This window comes from Panthera uncia, chromosome F2, assembly GCF_023721935.1.
Source record: "Panthera uncia isolate 11264 chromosome F2, Puncia_PCG_1.0, whole genome shotgun sequence".
Lineage (NCBI taxonomy): Eukaryota > Metazoa > Chordata > Mammalia > Carnivora > Felidae > Panthera > Panthera uncia.
In genome coordinates, this window is record NC_064812.1 from 34,097,261 (window position 1) to 34,122,407 (window position 25,147).

At 40.5% G+C, this 25,147-nt stretch overlaps 1 protein-coding gene across 1 annotated transcript in view; it reads right to left on the reverse strand.

Moving 5' to 3' along the window:
* Positions 1–9,030: 9,030 nt before the first annotated feature.
* FZD6 (frizzled class receptor 6) overlaps positions 9,031–25,147 on the reverse strand; it is a 44,372-nt gene continuing 28,255 nt past the window's right edge. Inside the window, exons 3-7 of the mRNA XM_049633024.1 lie at positions 17,924–18,120; positions 14,139–15,156; positions 12,990–13,138; positions 11,409–11,837; positions 9,031–10,413 (exon numbers count right to left, since the gene is read on the reverse strand). Of these exons, the coding sequence (XP_049488981.1) occupies positions 10,245–10,413; positions 11,409–11,837; positions 12,990–13,138; positions 14,139–15,156; positions 17,924–18,120 (1,962 nt within the window). The 3' untranslated portion in view covers positions 9,031–10,244. The remainder of the gene's footprint in view (positions 10,414–11,408; positions 11,838–12,989; positions 13,139–14,138; positions 15,157–17,923; positions 18,121–25,147) is intronic.

Below are 25,147 nucleotides of genomic sequence, written 5' to 3' on the forward strand. Positions count from 1 at the left end.
GGGCCCTTGTTCTTTATACGAGACACATGATTTTAACTTGTTATATCTCGAGTTTCCACCCCATGAGGACCTTGCCTGCAGCCTGAAGTACAAACAGCTGACTTTATCAGCCTGCATCCCACAGGAAATGATGGCAGGGAGTGGCGGGGGACGGCAACACATACTTCAACTCATAAGAGGAACACAATTCAATATGGACACCAGCTTCTTGTTCTGCAGAAACCATATAACTGCCCAAAATGTAGAAATAAAATAGCTCTCGGGAGTCACCGAGTTCAGGATCTATAGTGTGTATGTAATCTTGTCAAAATACAGCTCACATGTTCTTCTTGGCTGTATTCTAGAAGTGAGTGGTAGATTCGGTAGCGAGAAAGGAATCGCTCGGAAAGTTCCCGTCGTCTCCCAGGATACAGCTGGGCCTTATCTTTGGCTGATGCCCTCTTGATTAAAAATAACAAATCTCTGGCTTAAGTGTCACGTGGGTAGGAACGTTAGTTTTGCTCTGGGCAAACACATTAAGAGGAAAAGTTGACTCTGGAGAGAAAGGACTAGGGCACTTTCTAAACTCAAGACCTAATCTTTTAGTAGTTTAGGCAGCAGGCAGGTACAGACAAGAGACGTATTCCCTTCACAGATCAGCCTAAGTTTGGAACTACCCAGCTAGGAAGGAGCTGCTGATCAAAACTGGGTTGTTCCACCGACTACCTCATCGTGGCTTCAAGAACGGAGCCAATTACAAACAGCCAACATCCCTCTCCCGTCCCTCAGTCCAGAACTCAGGAGGAGCCTGGGCCAACTGCCTTGCTCTCAGGGGCGTGGGTGAACATGCCGGGGGCGTCTCTAGAGAAGGACAAGGTCTACTTTCTGCTGAAAGCCGCCAACGCCCCGGACTATCCCTGACCGTCAGACCTCAGACTCTTGCAATCACTTTTGAAGTTGGTGAGTACAGAAGCAAACTGTAGTGATGAATTATCCACCGCCGGGGGCACTTGAAATGGTAGCGGTCTATTTGGGCTGGGGGAGGCGGAGGAGTGGTGGGTGGCAAGAATTTGCTGTGGTGGTTATTCTGCTGACTTCGGCCTTCCTTTTTGCCCCCCCAATATCACATCTGGGGGGTGGGTAGTCTTCTGGCCTCTTCCATCTCCCAGTGCTGGGATCAAGTAAGCAGGCCGAGGCTTTATTCGTGGGGGTAGAGTAGAGCCTGGGGAAGGGACTCAGGCCAAAAAGTAGGCACACAGGTTCTCAAAACACATGGGGGACTGCCCGCTGAGGAGAAAGTGGTTTGGGGGATACAGAGAAGCCCAGCAGGGAGGAACCAAAGGAAGTTTGAAGTAGACGAACTGTTGGCCTTCGTGGGTCTCACCGGAGCGGGCTGCCCCTCCCTGGACTGTGGGTGTGCAGCTCACATTAGTGAGGCCCTGACTGCCTTCGGGCTCCAACCCCCTCAGGCAGATTGGCTGGACCTACTGCATCACCATTAGCTAGATTTGTGCTCAGTAAATGTTTTTTTAATTAAAAAAAGTTTATTTTTAGAAAGAGAGACTGGGGGCACCTGGGGTGCTCAGTCAGTTGAGCGTCCGACTCTTGATTTTGGCTCGAGTCTTGGTCTCACGGTTTCATGGGTTCGAGCCCTGTGTCGGGTTCTACGCTGACAGTGCAAAGCCTGCTGGGGATTCTCTCTCTCTCTACTCGTCCATTGCTCGCTATCCTCTGTCTCTTTCTCAAAAATTAATAAAAATAAAAACTTAAAAAAAAAGAGAGAGCTGGGGGAGGGGCAGAGAGAGAGACCATCCCAAGCAGGCTCAGTGCTCGACCTCACAAACCAGGGGATCATGACCCCAGCTGAAATCAAGAATCGGGCGCTTAACCAACGGAGCCACCCAGGTGCCCTCAGTAAATTTTCCTTAAAAAAAAAAAATTAGTTTGTAATTATACGACATGATGTATTAATAGATTCTCTTTATAAAAATGTAAACATTACAGACCGGGCTCAAGTCTGCTCTGATCATCACCTGCAATGCTGATCCCTTTCCTAGAGCTGACTCATTTACAGCATTTTCTGGAGTCTTCTCTGATGTATTTACATATATGTGTATATGTAGCATTTATAGGGTTTTTCTGTGTGGTGGGGTTGTTTACACGCATGGTATCGTTATGCATTTAGATACATGTATTTGTAACAATAGAAAACATAGGACTGTCCTGTGGGGTCTGGGTTGTTTACATATATGGTATTATTCTGTAAGTATAGTTCTGAGACATCCTTTTTGGGCATAACAATGCCTTTAAAGGCTTCCATGTCCAGGTGTTTGGATTTCATTCCTTTTAACTGCTAATTCTTAACGTGTTCTTGCCTCTTACACACGCGGATTCATTCTCTTCCACATAGATTCATTCTCCTCCATCACTTTTTTTTTTTTAATTTTTTTTTTAACATTTATTTATTTTTGAGACAGAGACAGACAGCATGAGTGGGGGAGGTCAGAGAGAGAGGGAGACACAGAATCCGAAACAGGCTCCAGGCTCTGAGCTGTCAGCACAGAGCCCGACGTGGGGCTTGAACTCACGGACCTCGAGGTCATGACCTGAGCCGAAGTCGGACGCTTAACTGACTGAGCCACCCAGGCGCCCCTCCTCCATCATTCTTTACACTTGCTCAGTAGCGAGAACAGGTTTTGTTTCGTTTTGAGAGAGAGGGCACACACACAAGCAGGGGAGGGGCAGAGAGAGGAAGAGCGGGAATCCTGAGGAGACGCCATGCTCAGCACGAAGCCCAGTGCAGGGCTCAACGTCACTACTGTGAGATCACAACCTGAGCTGAAATCAAGAGCTGGATGCTTAACTGACCGAACCACCCAGGTGCCCTTAAGAACAGGTTTTTATGTTTTTCAGCTGTCTTCAAGGCGTCCTTCCAGGGTAGCCAGACTCTGCCCTGCCGCCCAAGGCTCCCTCCTCCCAGTTTTGGATGTGTCCCGCACCCCTTTCCTGGTCTTGGCTTCATCAAGAAGGCAGTTGGACCTCTCAGGGTCGGCACGGCGGGCCTGGAGAGCCTTGCCCAGAGTCTGAGGACCAGTGACAAAGAGGCAGTGATGACTGTCAGTCGAGGAAACACAGTCCTCCTGTTTTGTTTTACTGTCGTTTTTATTTGCCCGCAGCCTGCCAGCAAGGTCAGCTCTGGAAACACAGCGGTCCATTCTCCTCCACTTGGAGCCTGTGCTAAGAGAGGTGCCTGAACGGGGCTGCATGTGCCAGCAAGGGTTTTTGCCAGTGGTCAACTTTGTTTACCGCCTCTGGAGGTTTCTGTTTTATGAAAGTCTTCACGGGGACCACTGAACTGGCCATTTGGAAGGAATGAAACCGCTAGGGGAGCTTGTACTTTACTGCTGAAGTTCTCCAGATAACGTCTAAAATCTATGTATTCAAATTTCCATATTTCCTGGCAGTGAAACGAATTAGATCTTAGAATAGGCCCCCAAGAAAATAAACCCACAAACTAGCCAGTTTTACCTTAGTTAGCACCTTGGAAAATAAGATGAAGAAAATATTAAGATCTATTATTTTCTTTTGGGGTTAGGAACTTTTCTGAATCTGTTGATTTTGTGCCTCTTCTCTCAACATATTCTAAATGTAATTCATATGTAAATTTATACACATAGGTATTAACTGTCCAGTTTAATGGACTCTTTGCACTTAATGTCAAAACCTAGTCTAAGTGAGGGGCGCCTGGGTGGCTCAGTCGGTTAAGCGTCCGATTTCGGCTCAGGTCACCATCTCACAGCTCATGAGTTCGAGCCCCGCGTCGGGCTCTGTGCTGACAGCTCAGAGCCTGGAGCCTGTTTCAGATTCTGTGTCTCCCTCTCTCTCTGACCTCCCCCATTCATGCTGTCTCTGTCTCAAAAATAAATAAACGTTAAAAAAAAAAATTAAAAAAAAAAAACCTAGTCTAAGTGAACCAAATAAGTAGGGAATATTTGTAATAATGATAACGTAAGTGAAGATGAACCACGGCACGAGTTTGGAGTAAACGATGTATCTGAAAAACTTCCTTTGAGATGTTTCTGTCAAAAACTTAAGTAGATTCTCTCTCCCTCACCCCTCCTTCTCTGGCGGACAATTAGAAAAACCCGTTCTTAGAAGTGTTTTCTGGATGTCTCTTTTCTCCTTTTAGGGATGGAAAATAAAAGTCTCAGATTTGGCTGCTAAAATGTATGCATTTTAGCATCATATTTTCATTTCTAACTAGTATTTACCACTCGCAGTCCTTTCTCCTTTTCCTCTCATCCTACTTCCTTTCCTACGGCTCCCTTTTGCTCCCCTGCCCCTTGAGGTGTCCACAAGACTCCTAGGTCACTTTCCCCTACTGCTGAGTCGCGGGTGCCAATGTTTTTGGAGAAGTTTGGATCAACCTTTTAATCTTTTCTCGTCTGCTCTCTTCATTGACTCGAGGCTACTAGGAGTTAATGAAAGGCTGATTCTTCTGCACATACCGATCACAGTGGCCACTGTTAAAAACCCTGAGCATCTGGAACTTTAAGTCTTTGACTCCTGCTGGGGGCAGTGAGGTTTTAAAGATTATGCTTTCCATAAGTAACAGCAAGGCATCTGGGAGTTGTTAAAAATTCTATCTTTCCTTTCTTGAGAGTACCAGTCAGTGCCTGCCTTGGCAACATTAGAACTTTCCAGCAGTACCTGGAAGAGCCCACTAGTGGCATATTTCTGAGAAGTAAGGAAACGCTAAAACTGGGATTTCGATGATAGGTGGCAATTACAAGCTGTTTTTGGTCTAGTTTTTCGAGGAAAGTCTAGGAAAGATTCCTCCACTGCCATAAATAGCCTAGCAGATGGATCCCAACAGATGCACCGTCTTTCTGAAAGACAGCATTCCATAAAATCCTATTGAGGATTTGTGGCTGATAGTCAAGGTGAAATGCTGCTTTCTCGTGTCTTTTCTGCTGTTGAGGTTAGCTGCACCTTGCCCGTGCCAATATTGTAACTGTAAGTACGAGTAAACTATGGAATTTAGGTCAATTTTCTCGGTCAAAAAACACCATGTAATTCGTGTTCGTATAAAACTAATATCACTGCTTCTGAAGCCACAGGCTCTTTTTGCATCACAGACGGGTCTCATGAAAAAGAGAAACTGCTGTTTTCTTTTGAATTAGATGATGGTCTTGCAGTTGGCTGTTAGAAAAGAATGATTAAAACGTTTAAGCTTACCGATTACAAATATGTTCATGGTTGGGAAGTCATTTAGAATGTAGGTAGGTACAGCTGTACATTTTTATCTTCAATCACTAGCGAATCAAATCTAGCAGTATATTAAATGCTACACCATGATCACTTTGGGTTATCCAAAGAATGAAATTATATTAGGAAATTTGTTTTACTACATTAGTTTTGCACCTGGAAACATTGCTGGCCAGGTACTGACTCGAGGTGTTTCTGCCGCCTCCCGGGCACACGCTTTTTAGACTGCCTTTCGCAGCCTCCCTTGCAGGTCGGTGTGCATCCGTGCCTGAGTTCTGGCAAATGGAATGCAGCTGGAAATGATACGTGCCGCTTTCCGCTCTGACCCAGAACAATTTTCTTGTGCAACCAGTTACCCTCTCTTCCTCCACCTCCTGGCCGGCTGCAGACGGTCCTGCAAAGCATCTGCAGCCCTAACAGATGGCTGTGTCACAAGATGGAAGTGGTCGGTCCTTGAACAATCCGTTGGAAGGCTACCTCAAGAACATTTGCGCCTGTCACGTGAATAACGGTTTTATTTTTTATTTATTTTTTTTAATTTTTTTTCAACGTTTTTTATTTATTTTTGGGACAGAGAGAGACAGAGCATGAACGGGGGAGGGGCAGAGAGAGAGGGAGACACAGAATCGGAAACAGGCTCCAGGCTCCGAGCCATCAGCCCAGAGCCTGACGCGGGGCTCGAACTCACGGATCGCGAGATCGTGACCCGGCTGAAGTCGGACGCTTAACCGACTGCGCCACCCAGGCGCCCCTGAATAACGGTTTTAAAAAGTTTTTTTTAACATTTATTTTTGAGAGCGAGCGAGAGAGACAGAGCACAAGCAGGGGAGGGGCAGAGAGAGTGGGAGACGCAGGATCCGAAGCAGGCTCCAGGCTCTGAGCTGTCAGCACAGAGCCCGACATGGGGTTCGAGCCCACAAACTGTGAGATCATGACCTGAGCCGAAGTCGGACACTTAAGTGACTGAGCCACCCAGGAGCCCCTGAATAACAGTTTCTTAAGCTACTAAGATTTTGAGGATTGTTTGTTACAGCAGTTAGGCTACCTTGGCTAACACCGACAGCAAAAAGCATTCAATAAAATTCAGCACCTACTGCTGATTTGAAAAAGTTGTCAGAATAGGATTCATTATTAACTCATTAAAAAAGATCTAACTTCTCTCAAATGCCAACATTGGTTTTTTAATTTTATTTATTTGGAGAGAGAGACAGCGGGGGGAGGGGCAGAGAGAGAATGCCAAGCAGGCTCCATGCTGTCAACGCAGAGTCCGACACGGGGCGCGGACTCCCAGATAGTGAGATCGTGACCTGAACCGAAACCAAGAGTCGGACGCTTAACCGACTGAGCCGCCCAGGTGCCCCAACCAACACTGTTCTTAATGATGAGATACTGTAGACATTTTCATTAAAATAAGACAAGGATGCCTGCTGCTACCACTATTAACAATAAGAGGATCCCAGTTCAAGCTAATAGATGAGAAATAAAATTACCGTTGAGATGAAAAGATCATCTACATTGAAAACCCAGGAAAAATCACCTACAAAATTATTAGAGTGACTAAGATACTAATGGTCACCCATTACACAATCAATATTAAAAATTCATGTTTTTATATGATCTTTAAAAATTCTATATCTGCAAATATACACAAAAGAATCATAAAACAGGAAGATCCTATTTTAAAATAACAGATAGGAGCATCTAGATGGCTCAGTAGGCTAAGCATCCAACTCTTGATTTCAGCCCAAGTCGTGATCTCACGGTTCGTGAGATCAAGCCCTGCATTCGGCTCTGTGCTGACAGCATGGAGCCTGCTTGGGATTCTCTCTCCCTCTCTCTGCCTCTCTTTCCCTCTCTCTCTGCCCCTGTCTCTCTCTCTCTCTCTCTCTCTCTCACACACACACACTTTCTCACACTCTCTCACTCTCACACACGCCCCCCCACACACTTAAAGAACATTTCACTGAATTGAATGTGTTAACTAAAGCCTGTGCTTTATTCAGATCCCCTTAGTTTTTATCTAAGATCCTTTTTCTTGGATATCACATTACATTCAGTCACCATGTCTCCTTAGGCATCTCTTGACCGTGACAGTTTCTGACTTTGTTTTTGACGATAGCTTTGAGTGCTGGTCAGGTATTTTGTAAAATGTCCATCTGCTGGGACTTGTTTGCTCTTCTCACGAGACTGAAGTTATGGGTTTAGGGGAGGAAGATCACGGAGGTCAGGAGCCATTTCCATCACGTTGTATGAAGGGTACCTACTCTCAACATGCCCGACTACGGATGTTGACTTCTGTTACGTGGCTGAGGTGTTTTGTCAAGTTTCTCTGTGAAAGTTAGTCTTCCCCAGCCCCATTTCCTGCTGTGTTCTTTGGAAGGAAGTCACTACGTGCTGCCCAGGCTTAAGGAGGGGAGATTTATACTGCACCCCATGGATGGAGTATCTACATAAATCAGTTTGATAAGTACTTAGGAACATGATTCCCGGATCATATGATAAGACCAGTTTGGCTGTGTGGAGAAACTGTTTCCCAACGTGGCTGTACCATTTTGCATTCCCAGTAGCAATGAATGAGAGTTACTTGTCGCTCTGTATCCTTAGCAAAAATTGATATTGTCAATTTTTTTCCAGCCATTCTAGTAGGTGTGTAATGGGGTCTTGTTTTTCCTTGCTGATACAATTTAGAGAGAAAGGGGGGAGGGGCAGAGAGAGAGAGAGAGAGAGAGAGAGAGAGAGAGAGAATCACAAGCAGGCCCTGTGCTGTCAGTGCGAACCACGAGACCATGACCTGAGCTGAAATCAAGAGTCAGACGCTCAGCTGACCGAGCCACCCAGGCTCCCCTCCTTACTGATATTTTTAAATTCTAGGAGATTAACAAATCCATGCCTGGTAATTCTGGGGTACCTCTGGGTCTTCTTCTCTTGTCTGACGCCCGTGCCAATTCTTATTCATGTGTTGTTGTTGTACACCTACTTATGTTTGATGACACAACGAATATTGTATTTGAAAAAGTATTTGTAGAGCACATAGAATGACGTTTCTTCCTCCAGGCAAGATTCTATTTGCTTCTGCCTGGTGCCTGAGGGGACTGCTAATCCGGAACTACTTCTTCTAAATCCAGGGCAATCTAGTCCACCCACGTAACTTGGAGCAGGGCTGCTTTCCTTCACACTTACTTCTAGGAAATATCCCGCTGAAGTCACAATTCTAAATGCAGTGTGGTGTGCAGACACCCTTTCCCTTGGACCCCAGTGCGCTGGGGCTGGTAATAACCATCCAATCACTGAATGTTCCCTGGGTGAAAGAGGCTCCAATGGTTGGGGTTGGCAGTGTGAATCTCCTTCTTCTGCCACATCTTAGCCTGGCGACTCCTCACTTATTTTTTAAAATGTTTTAAGCACGATACTGTTTTATTCCCCACTGCCAGGAGTGAAAGCAGGGTCCTGGGTTCCCTTTGCTTCACCCCATCCTTCAGATCTCACACTGGCTTTAAAAGGTTATGGTAAATATGGCTGTATAATGTATATTCTGGAAAGAAATTGTAACAGATGAAAAATAGTCCTGTCTTCTCTTCCAGTTTAAAAAAAAAAAACTTCCAAGTTATTAATCATGGGGCCACTGATCTGAAAAATTCTACCACTTTCAGGGTCAGGATCACTAAAACTAATCACACAATACTCCATAATCTCTCAAAGAAAATTTTATTGCTGGAAAGACATACAATGTTTTTGTATACAAAGTTCAAAAATGTGGAAAAGTTAATATTTACATTTTCCATACAGTACATGATAATCTTTTTATGCTTTAATAGAATGCTAAATAGAAAAAACCCAGAAGCATCAGAAAACCTTAAGGTATAACACTTAATTTGAAAACAAAAATTAGGAAAAATATTTAATATTTTAAAGTATGTAATATAAAATACATTTTGTTTATCAGGACTACATTTTCTCCCCCATTTGATTGGCACTAATATTGCTAAACACACTTTTAAATGTTCGGCAAAATCCTATGTAAGTGCAGAAATGACATCTATGTAATGTCTGAGAAAGATACTATATAAACTTTAGTATTCTAAAAGTTAAAAAAAAAAGTTAAAAAAAGTATAAGCAACTGTAAATAGTCATAAATATACAATCTTGAGTGGGCATAAAACTTTTTTTTTTTTAAAGAAAATCAATTGCACTTGGCTTAAATTCTAAAAGAGTAACATTTCATCTAATCCTTTAGAACATGTTATTTAAAACTGTAGAAGGATCAGTGAGCAGCATAACATAATCAACGGTGGATGTCAAGCACCTTATTTTAGAGGCACAGCAGATGTATGAAATTCCTAGAGCAAGACTCTCTAAAATTCACACAGGGAAGATAAGGTGGAATAAGCGGACTTTTAAAGGTGAATTCCCATGACAACACCTTCTGGTGTGTCAAATATTTTTTATACTGTAAAAGAATACTATTTTTCAATTTTCTTAGAAACTCAGTGTAAAGGCTACCAAAGCAGTGTTAAAATATCGAGTAACATAAAAATATTTGAATAGCTGTTCCAGGATTTCTAAGAAAAGTTCAAATACATATAAACTTATTTTCAAATATATAAAAAAGATACAAAGATAAGTTTTAAATACTTCAGCAAAGAAATATCTTGATTTCATACCATAAAAGTAAAACAGCATATAGTACACATCTTAAAATACTTTTAGCAAGAGGAGAATCTTCGTAAATAGAAAAAGAAGATTCCTCTAACTCCCTCCTCGCACACAACTTAAAAAAAATATTATTAACCTGCACATTTCCGCTTTCTGGGTATATTGCCATCGTTAACCTCTGTGCGAAACAAATCCCCTAATTCTCGGAATCCATCGTTTCCAGTGTAACAGTAGGTAAGGTAGCTGTCAGTGCAAGAGAACAGAAGAGTGGTGTTGATAAGACAGCGTGCTGTCCGCTCCAGTGTCACATGAATCCACTTCTCAGCGATGGGATCGCCTGTTTTTCAAGTATCGGAGTGACCGCCAGCGGCCTGCTCTTTTCCACCTCCCGAAGCTGAGTGAACGAGCAGGGACGTGGAGCCTTTCAGGCTGCCTGGCTCCGAAGAACCTGGGACCTGCAAGCCGCTGCTCTGCACCGGGCCGGTCTCGGGGACCTCACTTTTTGGAGTCACCCTAGGTAAAAAGACGAAAGCTGACACACACACAGACCAGAGCACAACTGTGATGCCCGATGTCCTTACAGCTGCTACCCACTTTCCACGAGTTTTATTCCCAACCAGTATCCTCCTTGATCAGAGGACAGTTAACTACAACTGTGTGTGTGTACTCTAACACCTCAAAACACGTTTACTTCATGTTCAAATCCAATTTTCGCCAACTTCAGAAACTGCATTAAGGACCACCCGGGCACGGGCCGGACGTGGCGTATCGTGGGGAATACAACTCATAAGACAGGATCCTGCTCTCCGTTTAGCAATATTTTCCTCATTTCCCACCATGGGTGAGATGTTGTGTAATTCCAACACAAAGATGAACTGGACCTCAGCTCTGCCTTTGAGGAATTTACAAATCGAGTGGAGTTTTAAAGGCGCATGTCTAACTATATCCAGCATGCAAAAGCTGTCACAGGAACACAAGGCACATTTGGTCTAGTTTGGGAGGGTGAGGTGAGAAACCTGGAGACCTAAAAGTACTTAGCTGTCAGCATTCTGGCTAATTCGATATTTACCTGTGTTCGGATCACCAGTGACCGTTTGGAAAAATTCATTAAAGATAATGTCAATGTCCTTTCATGTCCAGAAAATAAAAAACCTTTTATAATCATCTTCACATAAAATGACAAATGCCTTTTAGTACTGTCATACAGTACTGATTAAAACTTAATAGCCTGTATTTCAGAAGGATGGTAAACATTTACCTACATATACATGCGATCCTTAACAATTTACCACAGAAATGAACATTCCTACTTGAACAACATTCACGAAGGCTCTTTTCAAAGCTGAGAATTAAAGTATCAAACAGCACGTTTATAGGCGGAACCCAAACTTCCTTGGATGAAGTGTACGGACGCACCATCTCCTTTCCAGATGCGCTACGCTCTAATAAAAACATATAATACAGTATTCAAAATAGTCCTGATTGAAGATCGCAAAATCAAAGCTCACCTTCCTTCACTCCGCGTACTTTCGGATACACTGATCTTATCATTCCCGTTGCCTGCCCGGCCTTTCCCGTCAGCCTGTTCTCCACAGAGTTTGGAGCTGGATGCTGCTGGGGAGGCAGGATCCCCACAGTCCTGTTCTCTTGATCTGGGGGTGCTCGCTCCATCTGCTCTCACCTCCCTCACTGATGTTTCCGGGGAGGTTTGTATTTCTGTCAAAGTTTCTTGTCCTAAGTAATCGTGGTCCGTGATCGCTACTGCGGAAGTGCCGTGATTGGCCGTGGCACCTGTGCTCGTTCCCATGGATTTGGAAATGACCTTCAGCTTGTGTGAACTTGGTTTGTAGTGCTTCTTTTTGTGTTTAACTTTAGAATTGTGCTTTAAGAAGAACTCACACGACTCCTGTAGTACTCTTCGACTTTCACTGATTGGACTGAGAGAAACCAAAGAGAGGGTTGAGTTGGTAAGTGTTAAGTGTTACATAGTAGAAACCAAAAAGCGTATCCTATCTTGTGCCAAAAAACCCTAATCGGTCAAGTTAAGAATTCTAAATGATTTATACTTGTAAAATCTGGGATTATAAATACTAGGAGATAGAAGTAGATTGTCATGAAGTGAACTCTTTTGTGCATACGTTGTTAGTTGCCTTTGTCAGCATAAATAGATTGGCAAGGAATTAGGCAAAATCAAAGGATGAGGGCCAGGAAACTTACAGCGGCATAAAGTAGGAGACTATCTGTGTATCACATATAAATACGTCAAATATAAAAGTAAACCAGAGGAGAAAGGACGTAGAATATAATTAATGGTCGTTGTTAAATTCAATGATTTGCTTTCTAACAATAAAGCTAGCAAGTTATAATGAAGTGAGTGTGAGTATATAAATACAGGATAGATGTGTCATAACAGTGCAAAAAAATTAAGTCCAGTTAAATGCAATTTTCAGACTTCAAAACTTAGAAAAGATCTATAGTTCTGAAAATTTTACCACAAAAAAAGTTTATTAAACCAATGGGGAACAGTTTAAAAAACTCTCTAGTACATTGTTGACAGGAGAGAGTGTACATTGTATATAACTAAAACAAACTCATAAATATAAGTCTACTATCCTGTTATACTATGTAAGTTTAAAATTTTACCATCTTGAGGCAAATAAGTGACATTTTAAGGCGATACTGTGTATAATAAAATTTAAAAGTAGTAAATAATGATCATATAATATATTTGAATCATACTTTATAGATTTCCTTACATATATTTGATCCCACTTAGCCTTTTATCACTGATTTTGAAAAATTACTTAAAATGCTGCACCCAAAATAATCCAGTGATAACAGTTATAATATTAAATATAAGCCAGGGAAAGAAAATGCACAGTTTACACATCTTTCATACTTCAACAGAATACTACAGGCCAAAGACTATTAATAACGGGTGCCAAAATAAAGTAGAGCTCTCCACGAAAAAGATTTCCAAACTTGAAACAACAGTTGATATAATGAAACGCCAGTACGATGAGGACTTGAATAGTCCCTTGGTATTTGTTCTACTTAAAACAACATCAGATAATTCAATAGGTTCTTACTCTCTCTTGCGATTTCGTCTAAAAAACCCTGCCCACTCCGTGCATGTCTTTTTGCTTCCAACCCAGAAGACTGCAGAGATGCCAACAATTAATGTCATCAGATATTTTATCATAAATAAAGCCAATTCTGGTCGAGTTTCTGTTCTGGCCTACAAAAAAGTGAATAATAAAAATGTCAGTGATACATTCAGACTGGAGAGCAGTCTATATAGTCAATGTAAAACTTGAACAAAATATAAATCTTCGGTCTGTTTTAGTATAGAACATTTGACATAGCATAATATAATGAACAGTGCTACTTTAAGTATAATACATTCTTCACTGAAGTTCTGAATATAGAACTTTCATCTGGGTATCAAAATATATAGCCAGAAAGGAAAAAAACACCTAAATATATTTAGGAAGAATATCTGAAATCTTGGTTTGATTTCCCAGCATTTTCCACCTCTAACTATAGCAGCCTCTTATAATTGCCAAAATATTTGGCTCTAAGTATTTATCTACTTTCTTTTATTATAGTCTACCAAAAAATTATACTGAAACCATTGGAACAACATACTATTATAGAGTATGCATTGTTGATGTTTGTTATAAAAATTTGGTTGGTTGGAGTGAAATAAGTATCTGTATAATACTGTATAATACAGTAAAATAAGTTCTGTTTTTGTAAGCGTATACTAAACAAAAAATGATACGATAATATGATCAAATTAAATATACCCAAATATAACATGATCATATACCCAAATATAATATGATCAAATTAAAAATACCCAAATAAGGTTCCCACAGCTGAAGAATGAAAAGCAACTCCCAAATCAGAAGTTACTTCTCTTTTTTTCCCTGTGACAGACTCGTTCTTCTGTTTCCGTTCCTCATTATTATTAATCTGCCTTTGCAACCAAATTTACTTTTTAGAAGAGTAGCTAGAGGAGGCACTTTACTACTGTAAACAAAGCCTACACTTGAGGAAAGAACTCTTGAGACACTGACCCCAGTTTCAACTGATGCACAGGGAATCATCCCCTCTGTCTACTGGATTTTCTTATCTGAAATCTAATGTCATGTTCATGATTAGTTCGAGTGTATTTCCAGGGAACATTCTCTATGTTAAAATTAAACAGTGAACTAATACAAATGCTCTCTTACCTGATAAGGACACGGGATGTGGTACTGACGACAGTGGTCAGAGACCCAAGTTATCTCCCAGGTCATCCTGTTCACTTGCTCATAGACATAACATCCGAGAAGTGTCACTAATGGTACAAGATACAGGCCACTAAAGACTCCAATTCGAATCATAAATTTTTTTAGTTTCTCTTGGTTCCGGCCATCATGTTGTATAACTTGTCGAACATGATTTAAGGAAATAATGCCAGCTAAAAGAAGAGACAGCCCAACAAACACACAAAAGCACAATGGCAAGAGCACAAAGTAGCGAGAAGCATCCAGGTCATATAGGCCGACAAAGCAAACGCCACTAATGTTGTCTCCTTCAACTTTGTTCATAGCAAGAAGCATAACAGTCAGAAAACCTGGTATTCCCCACGCAACAGCATGAAACCATACCGCTTTTTGTTCAATGGCTTCACAACTCCATTTTCTTCCTGCAGCTAAGAACCAAGTAATGGTAAGTATCACCCACCATACGGTGCCAGCCATTGTGAAAAAATACAAAAACATAAAGAGAACAGTGCAAGCCTTATTCTGAGATCCTAGAACTACTGTGTCACCGAGTTCTAGCTTCTCATCTGCCTTATTGCAGGCTGTGCGATTGCCTAGCAAGAATCCTATAAAGTACATCAGAGAGACAATGCTGTAACAGACAGAGTAATATATAATTGGTCTCTCTGGGTATCTGAATCTTTTAACATCAATTAAGAAAGTAAGGAATGTGAACAGGGTTGCACAAAGACAAAATATTGAAACTATTCCGATAAAACTTTTTGCGAACTCTAGCTCATCACTTTTAAAATACATGTTAGGGCACGGAGGTGCACACTGGTCAATTCCCAGAAACTTATAGCCTTGTCCCCCAGAAGTCTTAAGATGCCTGGGACACCAAAATCCAATGTCTCTTTGGACTTGCTCTGTTTTCTTCTGAGGACCAAGAAACTGTGTGTGTGGATCAAAAGTTACAGGAACAGTCTCATCACAGTATTGCAATCTGTAAAAATTATAAAAATTAATATATAATTAAATAAATTAAATATATAGAGTCAACATTTTGACCGATTCACTATTTTAATGTATGCTTTCCAACTATAAAATATTTCCTCATGCATTCATAATTAATGGGAAGACACACAACCTGAACAGACCATAGGTTAGAGCTTTGAAATTAACTAAACACTTGTGGTTGTTAGGCCCCAGTGCACTCACATATACTTAATATTGTATTGTATTGTATTATTGCATGTGAACATTAAAATTCCCTTACTCAAAAAACAATTTTTATTTTTTAAACTTTATTTTAAAGGAAGCTCTACACCCAAGGTTGGGCGTGAACTCACAACCTGAGATCAAGAGCTGCATACTCCACCAACTGAGCCAGGCAGGTGCCTCTAACTAGCAATTTTTAAGTAATTTCTCCTTCTAAGACTAAATATTTAAGAAAGCATTTATCCTAAAAACAAGGAATTTATCTTAGCAGCCTCAAGACAGAAAAGTGCTGGGGCACCTGGGTAGCTCAGTCGGTTAAGTGTCCAACTCTGGATGTTGGCTCAGGACACGATCTGACGATTTGTGAGTTTGAGCCCATGTTAGGTTCTGCACCGACAGCATGGAGCCTGCTTGGGGTTCTCTCTCCCCCTCTCTTTCTGCCCCTTTCCTGCTTGTGCGTACTCTCTTTCTCAAATAACCTTAAAAAAAAAAAAGTGCTGGCTTGTCTGTGTACAGCATTTGGAGTATAAGTCTTGGGGAAAGTCACTTTTTTTTAGTGCCTACAGGTAAAGTAGATCAGCCATAGAACTAAGGGGATAGCAGCTAAAACTGGCTGAAACTAGCCCCTTCTGTTTTCAGGACTGACAGGGTAGAGTTCTCTCACATCACCGTTTTGTTTCAGTTTGGCTGTTTTTGTTTCTGTTTTTTTAATGTTTATTTTTGAGAGAGAGAGTGCAAGTGGGGTACGGGCAGAGAGAGAGGGAGACACAGAATCTGAAGCAGGCTCTAGGCTCTGAGCTGTCAGCACATAGCCTGATGCGGGGCTTGCTTAACCAGCTGAGCCACCCAGGCACCCGGCTGTTTTTCTTTTTTTTTAATTGAAGTATAGCTGACATACAATATTATGAGTTGCAGATGTATAACCCAGTGATTCGACATTTGTATACATTGAGAAATGGTCACCACAATAAGTCTAGTTACCATCTGTCACCTTATAAAGTTAACACAATGTTACTATATTCCCCATGCTGTACATTCTATCCCCATGACATGTTTATTTTCTAACTGGACGTTTGTACTCCTTGCCTCCCTCGTTTATGAGCAGACCAGAGTGATACACAGGTATATTTCTATTTTGTGTAACACTTTATCACTCAGTAGAGTATCTACACACCAGTATTAATTGGGAGGATCTATATGGTTTAAAAATGAGTGGGAGTTTTTAACAAGGAAACAATTTATGTATTTTATTTTACTTTACTTTTTGAAAGATTTTATTTTTAAGTAATCTCTATACCCAACGTGGGGCTTGAATTCACAACCCCAAGATCGAGTTGTGCACTCCATGGGCTGAGCCATGTTAAACAAGAAAACATTTAAAATACTCTTTAGATAAAAGTAGAAAATAATATGTATGCCCATAAAAAGAACACATATATCTACCAGCATTTCAAAACTTACTATGTCAATTTTGCTTTATATCTTTTAAAATAAAACAATAGAACATTAGAGATCGGGTGGGACCCCTTTCTGGTCCTATTCTTTCTTCCCAGAAATACTCATCACCACAAGTTCAGTTTTCATTCTCTTTGTGAATTTAAAAAAATTTTTTACTATGTTATTTTCTAACCATAATGTTACATAGTATTATTTGGCAGGTTTGAATTTTATATAAATGATATCATGCTGTATATATCCTATCTTAGCATCCTTTTTTTTACTGAACACTGTAATTTTTGGATTTATCTGTGTTTACAGATATGGATCAACCATTAATTTTGTCAACTGTATAGTAGTAGTTTAATGTGTACGTATGCCACAGTTTACATTTATTACATTCTTCTACAATGGACTTTCATTTTTTCCATTTTTTAAAAAATTAGGAATAATGTAGTAATCAATATTCTTGTGTATGGTTCCTTGTTTCTGTAAACGTTTCTATAGAAGGGGACCACCTACAGTGTAAGGTATGAACATCCTCAACTTTGTATGATCAAGTGTTCTTAAAAACAATTATGCATCTACTGGAAGTATATGACTTCCACAAAGGTTCTATACTTTATTCTACAGATAAAGAAACAAAAATGTAGACACAGCTTCCTCCCCAGCTTTATAATGCCAAGTCTCATTGTATCCATAGAATATTTCAAATTAATGATCCCCCAATGTCTACAGAATAAGAGACCAAAGTAATTAATGAAGGTCAATGAGTAAAAAGGTCACTGAATTGATAATAAGTTCATTCCCTCCCAGTTTGGGTCAAAGGCACCATTACATGTTCTCATACAACTGTGTACTTCTCTGTTGTATCTAGCATGGTTATAATTTTATACTTATTACTGTAATTATTTGATTACTATCTGTTCCTTCTACCCCAAAGTTCCCACTGTAAGTCTGTTTTTGCTCACCGTTGTGTCCAAAACACTTATCACCCATTAAGTGTGCAATATACATTTTTGAAATAAATAATGAAAGCCTGTCACAAACATTCTGGAAACCTAACACCAACATTAAAATATCATTGGAAGCTTTCAGTTGAAAACATGACTTACCTATCACATTCAAGTTCTTCAGGCCATCGGATACCAAAAGTGTCAATTAACTTTTTGCAATCAGAATATACTTTCTCACAAGATTTACGACAAGGTGGAACCACACGAATTTGTTCTGTACAGGTTGGTACAAAAGCTTTGCAAAGGAAAGTTTCAACATTTGGTGAACATTCCAAATTTGCAAGAGGAAGAAAAAGCTATTAAGGAAAACAACAAGATAAGGTTAGAAAACATTTTAAGAGCCAGTGAATGGAATTCATTTACTATTTAAAGTATATACCTTTTCACTTATACTCCAAAAGAATCTTTGCCTCACTCTCAATACAGTATAACTTTTTTCACTTTTATTTATTTATTTAAAATAATCTTTGTGCCCAATATGGGGTTCAAATTCACGACCCGAGATAAAGAGTGAACCAACTGAACTAGCCAGGTACCCCTCAATATAATCAAATTTTAAGGAGATAATTTCAAGTTAGTCTGTTAGACTTATGAATCCTTCATATACAATGGAATATTACTTTATTTAATTATACATTTTTCAGGAAGACATGCTAAGTCAAAGCAAATCAAAAGCATGAGTTGATTGCTACGTGAAATAAACTACAATATTCAATTTATAAGCATATGCTGAATCCCTTAACACTGTACTGAGCACTCTAGAAAATGAAGGAATGTTTGGGGCGGAGCATGAAAAAGGCATGAGGATCACTAGAGTGTGTACATGCAGGGCAAGAAGCTCAGTGTGGCTAGAACACAAGGTCAAACAGTGGCATTAAGTGTAGAGAGTGAGGTTGGAGAGGTACACTGGGCCTGATCCTGGAAAGCACAAATAGCCTGCTAAATTGCCTGGCCCAGATTTTCAAATCCAGGAATGAAATCCTATCGGAGAATTTTAAGCAGGGAGTATCTCTAGAGTCTGATTGTCAACTTATGTAACTTTTGTGTTTTAGTTTCTTCACCTGTAAAATGGCAATAATAATAGTACCTGTCACGTAAGATTGTTATGAGTACTGAGTTAATAAATATAAAGCACTTCGAACAGTGTCTGGCATATAGTGAGCACTCAATAAACATTAGTTACTGTGAAGATTACACTTTATAAGAATGCAGATGGGTTCTGGATAAACCTGCACATTAACCACATTATGTTTGCCTCCTTTCTCTCCTCATGGTTCCTCACTAAAATTATAATGAAGAATAAAAGGTTCTAACCCATTAGTACATGAACAGGAGAGACTACACTAGCAGATCTGACTTTTCCAAAGAATAAAAGCAAAACAAAAAAGAAAGCCCCAACCTTCCAAGACAGAAAGCTATTACAGGAGTGAAAAGTGATTTAATGGGATTCGGGGTGGACTACAAAATAGGAGTGGAGGGATTCAGATGACAATGAGTGGATGTGCCCTAAAGATTCTGAGAGTCTCAGTTCTTTGAAGTAGCAAGTAGCACAAAAGGCCAATATTGTAGGACTGTTTACTAATCAATTTCTCTCCATGCCATCCCAACTCCAACCCCTACCCCAGAAGCCAGATGACTACTGCATTCTACCAGAAGAAATGGAGCTAGAGATGTTCTAACTTGGGGTTTCAGTCACAGAGCCGGGCAGGGATATGGCACAAGGTGAAAAGAGGGGGACTGAATAACTATCTACAGAAACACGGAGCCCTCATCTTGTTCCTGTTCTGTTCAGGCACATACCCATCATCCCCATTCTTTGAAAAAACTCAATGATTTTGAAGAGCTCTACATAATGACAAAAAGCCAGTCAACTTTGAGCTCACCCTACTATGAAGCCCACCATTCGTGCACACGGACCTTTTTAGTGTCCCACACACGTACAACTGGGCAGCCAAGGATCATCAGGCATTTGAAGAAAGCCTCCCATATCAAAAACAGACCAAAACAAGCAAGCAGATCATTGAATATTTGAAGGAAAGAGAGATTATGCAGGGAAGAAAGGAAAATAAATTACAAAACAAAAACCTAAGTATCTTAAGTGAGAAGTTATTGCATCCATTTAAAAAGAATAGCATGGGGGCGCCTGGGTGGCGCAGTCGGTTAAGCATCTGACTTCAGCCAGGTCACGACCTCGCGGTCCGTGAGTTCAAGCCCCGCGTCAGGCTCTGGGCTGATGGCTCGGAGCCTGGAGCCTGTTTCCGATTCTGTGTCTCCCTCTCTCTCTGCCCCTCCCCCGTTCATGCTCTGTCTCTCTCTGTCCCAAAAATAAATTAAAAAAAAAGTTGAAAAAAAAATAAAAATAAAAAGAATAGCATGCTATGGAAAATTAAAATAAGACAGCTCAAATAAAAAAACTCTACAGAAGGACTAGAAGTTAAGCTGAGGGAAGAGATGGACAATCGGAGAGAAAATCCTCCCAATCAGAGGATTGGTCCAAGTGTCCAACACATTACCACAGGAGTTCTAGAAAGAACAACAGGGAAAAGGGGAGTGTAGATGATAATCAAATGAAGAATATAAGACCATTTCTCAGAACAGAAGGGTACTAGCTCCCAAACTGAAAAAGCTGGCATCACACTGCAATCTCACTACTAAAACATTTCTGGACCAAAACTTCAGTCAATTAACTTTCTTTTACAGAGATCTCTCTCACATTCTCCTCTCTTTCAACATCCCAATTCCAAACCTATGCTTCAGTGATTATCCCATCACACAAACTTGTTCTATTATCTCCCACTATAAACACAACACAACAAAACAATATCTTTCCTTGACTCCACATCCCAATCCCCATCCACTCATTATTTTTCTGTTCTCCTTTATAGAAAAACTCCTCAAAATAGTTGTCTTGACTTTCTCCAATTCTGCTCTTCCCATTCCCTCTTGAGCCCTCTCTCCAACCATCCTCATGCTTCAGTGAAACTGCTTGTCATGGCCACCAATAAACTCCATGTTGTCAAATCCAATAGTCAATTCTGAGTCCTCATCCTACTCAGCTCTCAAGAGAGTTTTACATAATGGATCCTGCCCTCCTCCTGAGATACTTTTCTCAACTGGCTTCTAGAATACGAATTCTCCTGGATTCCTACCTATTTATTGCTGTTCTTTTTCTGATCTTCCATTTCCCAATTCTAAATATTGAAGTGCTCCAGAGCTCAATCCTCAGACCTCTATCTTATCTATACTCACTCCTCAGGGGAAACTCATCTGAACCATGGTGTTCATTACCAACTATGCATGAAGGACTGCCACCATTATCTCCAGAGTCATCTCTCCTGTGAACCCTTGAGTTGATGGCCATCTGCCTCCTGGAGAATTTCACTCAGCTCTCAATCCGCATCTCAAACCCACCATGTCCAAAACATAACCCTAAACAATCCCTCACCTCAGTCTTCCCTGCCTCAGTAAGGTGGTGCCACCATTCACCAAGTTGCTCTGGCCAAGGATCTAAAGATTCATCCTTTACTCCTCTCTTTCTCTCACCCCATATGCAATCCAGCAGCAAATCCTATTGGTTCTCCCTACAAGATCTATTTCAAATCTGACCATTTCTCACTATGACTAAGTTACTATGTCTAAACCACTATATCTTGCACCTAAGCTACTGAAATATTTTCCTAATAGTCTCACTAGTTAACATTCTTACAAATCTCACAGTTAATTTCCATTCAGATCCACACTCCAACCAATGTGATTTTTTAAAATGTAAGTTTGTCCTTGTTCAAAAGACTCTATCAGAATAAATTCGAGAGTCTTTATCAAGTCCTGTGAGGCCTTAAATTTCATGGGACACTGTGGAGGAAGAGTCTTCTAGGTGAAGAGAAGAGCAAATATAAATTTGTAGCCTGACTCCTGGCTACAAATCCACCTTCCTACCATTCTTTTCCTCATTTCCTACCACTCTTTCTCTTATTCACTCCATTGTCACCAAATTGGCCTTTTGCTTCTCATCATTCCATGTATACTTACGCTTAAGAATCTTTATATTTGCTGGGGCGCCTGGGTGGCTCAGTCGGTTAAGCGTCCGACTTCGGCTCAGGTCATGATCTTGCGGTTCGTGAGTTCAAGCCCCGCGTCGGGCTCTGTGCTGACAGCTCAGAGCCTGGAGCCTGTTTCAGATTCTGTGTCTCCCTCTCTCTCTCTGACCCTCCCCCATTCATGCTCTGTCTCTCTCTGTCTCAAAAATAAATAAACGTTAAAAAAAAAAATTAAAAAAAAAAAAAAGAATCTTTATATTTGCTGTTCCCCTCACATAGAGCACTCTTCCTCCACAAAGTCCCATGACTCGTGTCCTCATTTGATTTTCTGCATAACTGTCACCTCAGAGCACCATTCTCTGCCCACCCTGTGTAAAAAATGATCCTGCCATTCTCTGCTCCATTATTGTTTTGTATTTCTTTATAGTCCTTATCACTATCTGACATTTCATTAAATATTAGTTTATTTCTTAATTTCTGCCTTCACCACTAGAATGTAAATTTCATGAAGGGAAGGGATTTTGTCTATTTTTTTTCACGGCTATATCCCTCATGCTTAGAACAGTGTGTGTGTGTGTGTGTGTGTGTGTGTGTGTGTAATTATTTCTCTATCAATATTTGTTAAATAAAACCAATCAGAGCAATGAATGAACAAGGCATGTCAATAAAAAATTTCAGAGCATCAAGATAAAGCAATCATAAAAGCTTCCAGATAGAAAAGAACAGGCTACATAAAAAAGAATTTAATTCTGAGTATCTAATAATTCAGATACTAGGAGACAGTTGAAAAATAATTTTAATATTCTGAAACAATATTATTTAACCTAGAATTATATACCCAACGGAACATTTAGGTGAGAGTAAAATAATGACCTTTTTGGCCCTCTAAGAAATAAAAAAATGTTAACTTTCAAGTATCCCCTTTTAGGAAACAACGAGAGGATGTACTATTCCTAAAACCAACGGATGGAATATAAACCAGAAAGGAAAATGACATAGGACTCAAGAATTAGTTGATCCAACATTGGAGAATGGCAAGAGGAAGCCTTAGCATGATAGCTATGATTCTAGTTCAGAAAGCAGCCGGGGCATATTGATGGACAGCCAGCTGAAGGAGGAATGTCTCCAAGGGAATAGGAATGGGGTACTGGAAATGACGGGTTATATGACATACTGAGCATCTGAAAAAAGTTGCTGTTAGATGTCTAAAAGTCTGTTGGGACATCTGAAAAAAATTAGCTACAGGTACACAGAAAACAAAGCAAATGGGGAAAACTGCATTTGCTGCATTAACCAAGAGGGAAGATATTAAAGTCAGATGCAATCAAAGCATCTGACTCAGTAATGTACAATATTTAATGTTCCTAGTAATGCTAGAACTGATTGATTTAACCAAAAATTGTATTATAGAAGGTAGGGAGGATAAGTAAAAATGGTAGAGTAAGAGAAATAGATTACCAACTACCATATAGGAAAGAATAAACAGATACTGCCTGAAGTTCTAAATGGATGAATCAATAAGTAACAGACGAAGAGGGGCACATGCGCAGCTTAGTCAGTTGAACATCCGACTCTTGATTTCATCTCAGGTCATGATCTCCCTATTTGTGAGATCAAGCCCCACATCTGTCAGCACAGAGCCTGCATGGGATTCTCCCTCTCTCTCTGCCCCTCCCCCACACATTCTCGCATATTCTCTCTCAAAATAAATAAATAAACTTTAAAAAATAACAGACTAAGCATATTAGAACATGGCTTGTGTATAAGAAAAGTTCCTGAAAGACCTCAAATTAGCTGTGGAGGAGGAGGATTGTGATGAGGATAGAAAAGAGTGGGCAGGAACCGCAGTTTTTCTGTTACAAAGCCTTTAACACTGAGGGTTTTCTTCTAGCTTTATTTAGGTATATTGATATATGATAAATTGAACATGTATAAAGTGTGTGCTTTAACAGGTTTTTAAAGCATTATCACAATCAAGGAAATATCCATCACCACAAAAAGTTTCCTCTTGCCTCTTTGTAACCCCTCTCCCCTCTCCTATCTCCCCTCTCACCCCCTACCCCCACACTAAGCCAATAACATCCCCTAGCAACCACTGATAATGCTTTCTGTCATTATAAAGCAGCATTTTCTAGAATTTTATACAAATAGAATCATACAGCATATGTTTTTTTTTGTCTGGCTTCTTTCACTTGGCATCATTATTTTGAGATTCATCCATGTTGTTCCGTGTACCAATAGTTCATTCTTTTTAATTGCTAAGTAGTATTCCATTGTGTAGGTACATCATAATTTGTTTATCCATTCATTTGCATGGACAGTTTGAAGTGCCCATGGGACATGTGAGTGTGGATATCTACTAGTAGGCAGTTAAATAAATAGAGCTTGCAGGTAAGAGACTTTAGGTAAAGGATGTAGATTTGGAAGCCATCATTATAAAAACGGTAATTGAAATATGTGAATGAAATTACCCAAAGAGAACATGTAGAGTAAGAGAAGATGAAAATTTGGATTTAAGAGAAATGCACTAAACTTATATAATAACATTCTCTTCTCCAACTGCCATTTAAATGGGAAAAAAGGGTTAAGGACAAAACAGAAAATCTATAACTTAACTGTACAAAAAAAGCAGGGAAAGGTCTATCAATGAATTATAGACATTTGGATACATTTCTGAAAGATAAAAAGGAATGGAGGTGGAGTACCTGGGAAGATGGTGGAGCAGGAGCACCCTAAGCTCATCTCGGCCCACAGATAACGCTCATATCAGTGTAAATGACCCAGAAAACAACCCAAAGACTGGCACAACAGAACTCCACAATGAAAGGAAGAGAAGAGGCCACACTGAGGAGGGTAGGACAGGCAGAGACATGGTCAGAGCTAACCAAACCCCGGTGGTCCCTGGGAAGGAGGGAGCCATGGGCATGGAGACGGGAGAGAGACTATCACACAGGGGAACCTGCATGGGGAATATGAATCCCCATAACATTTGGCTTTGAAAACTAGAGGTGCTGAATTTCAGGAGTTCTCACAACCAGTGGGACTTAAAGTCTGGAATTTAAAAAATCAGCAGGCTGGGTTCTGGAAGAGGCAGCTGAGTCCCCACCCTTAAAAAGAGCACTACAAATAGTCTGTGGAGATACAACATAGATGCAGCAGCCTGCGGCACACAGGAGGGTTATTTACTGATTTCAAAGTGTGTCCCCAAGGGGTAGAGATCACTGGGAGACTCCCCCAAGAACAAAGGAGCTGGAAAACACCATTTCCCTTTCCTGCCCCCCAGCAT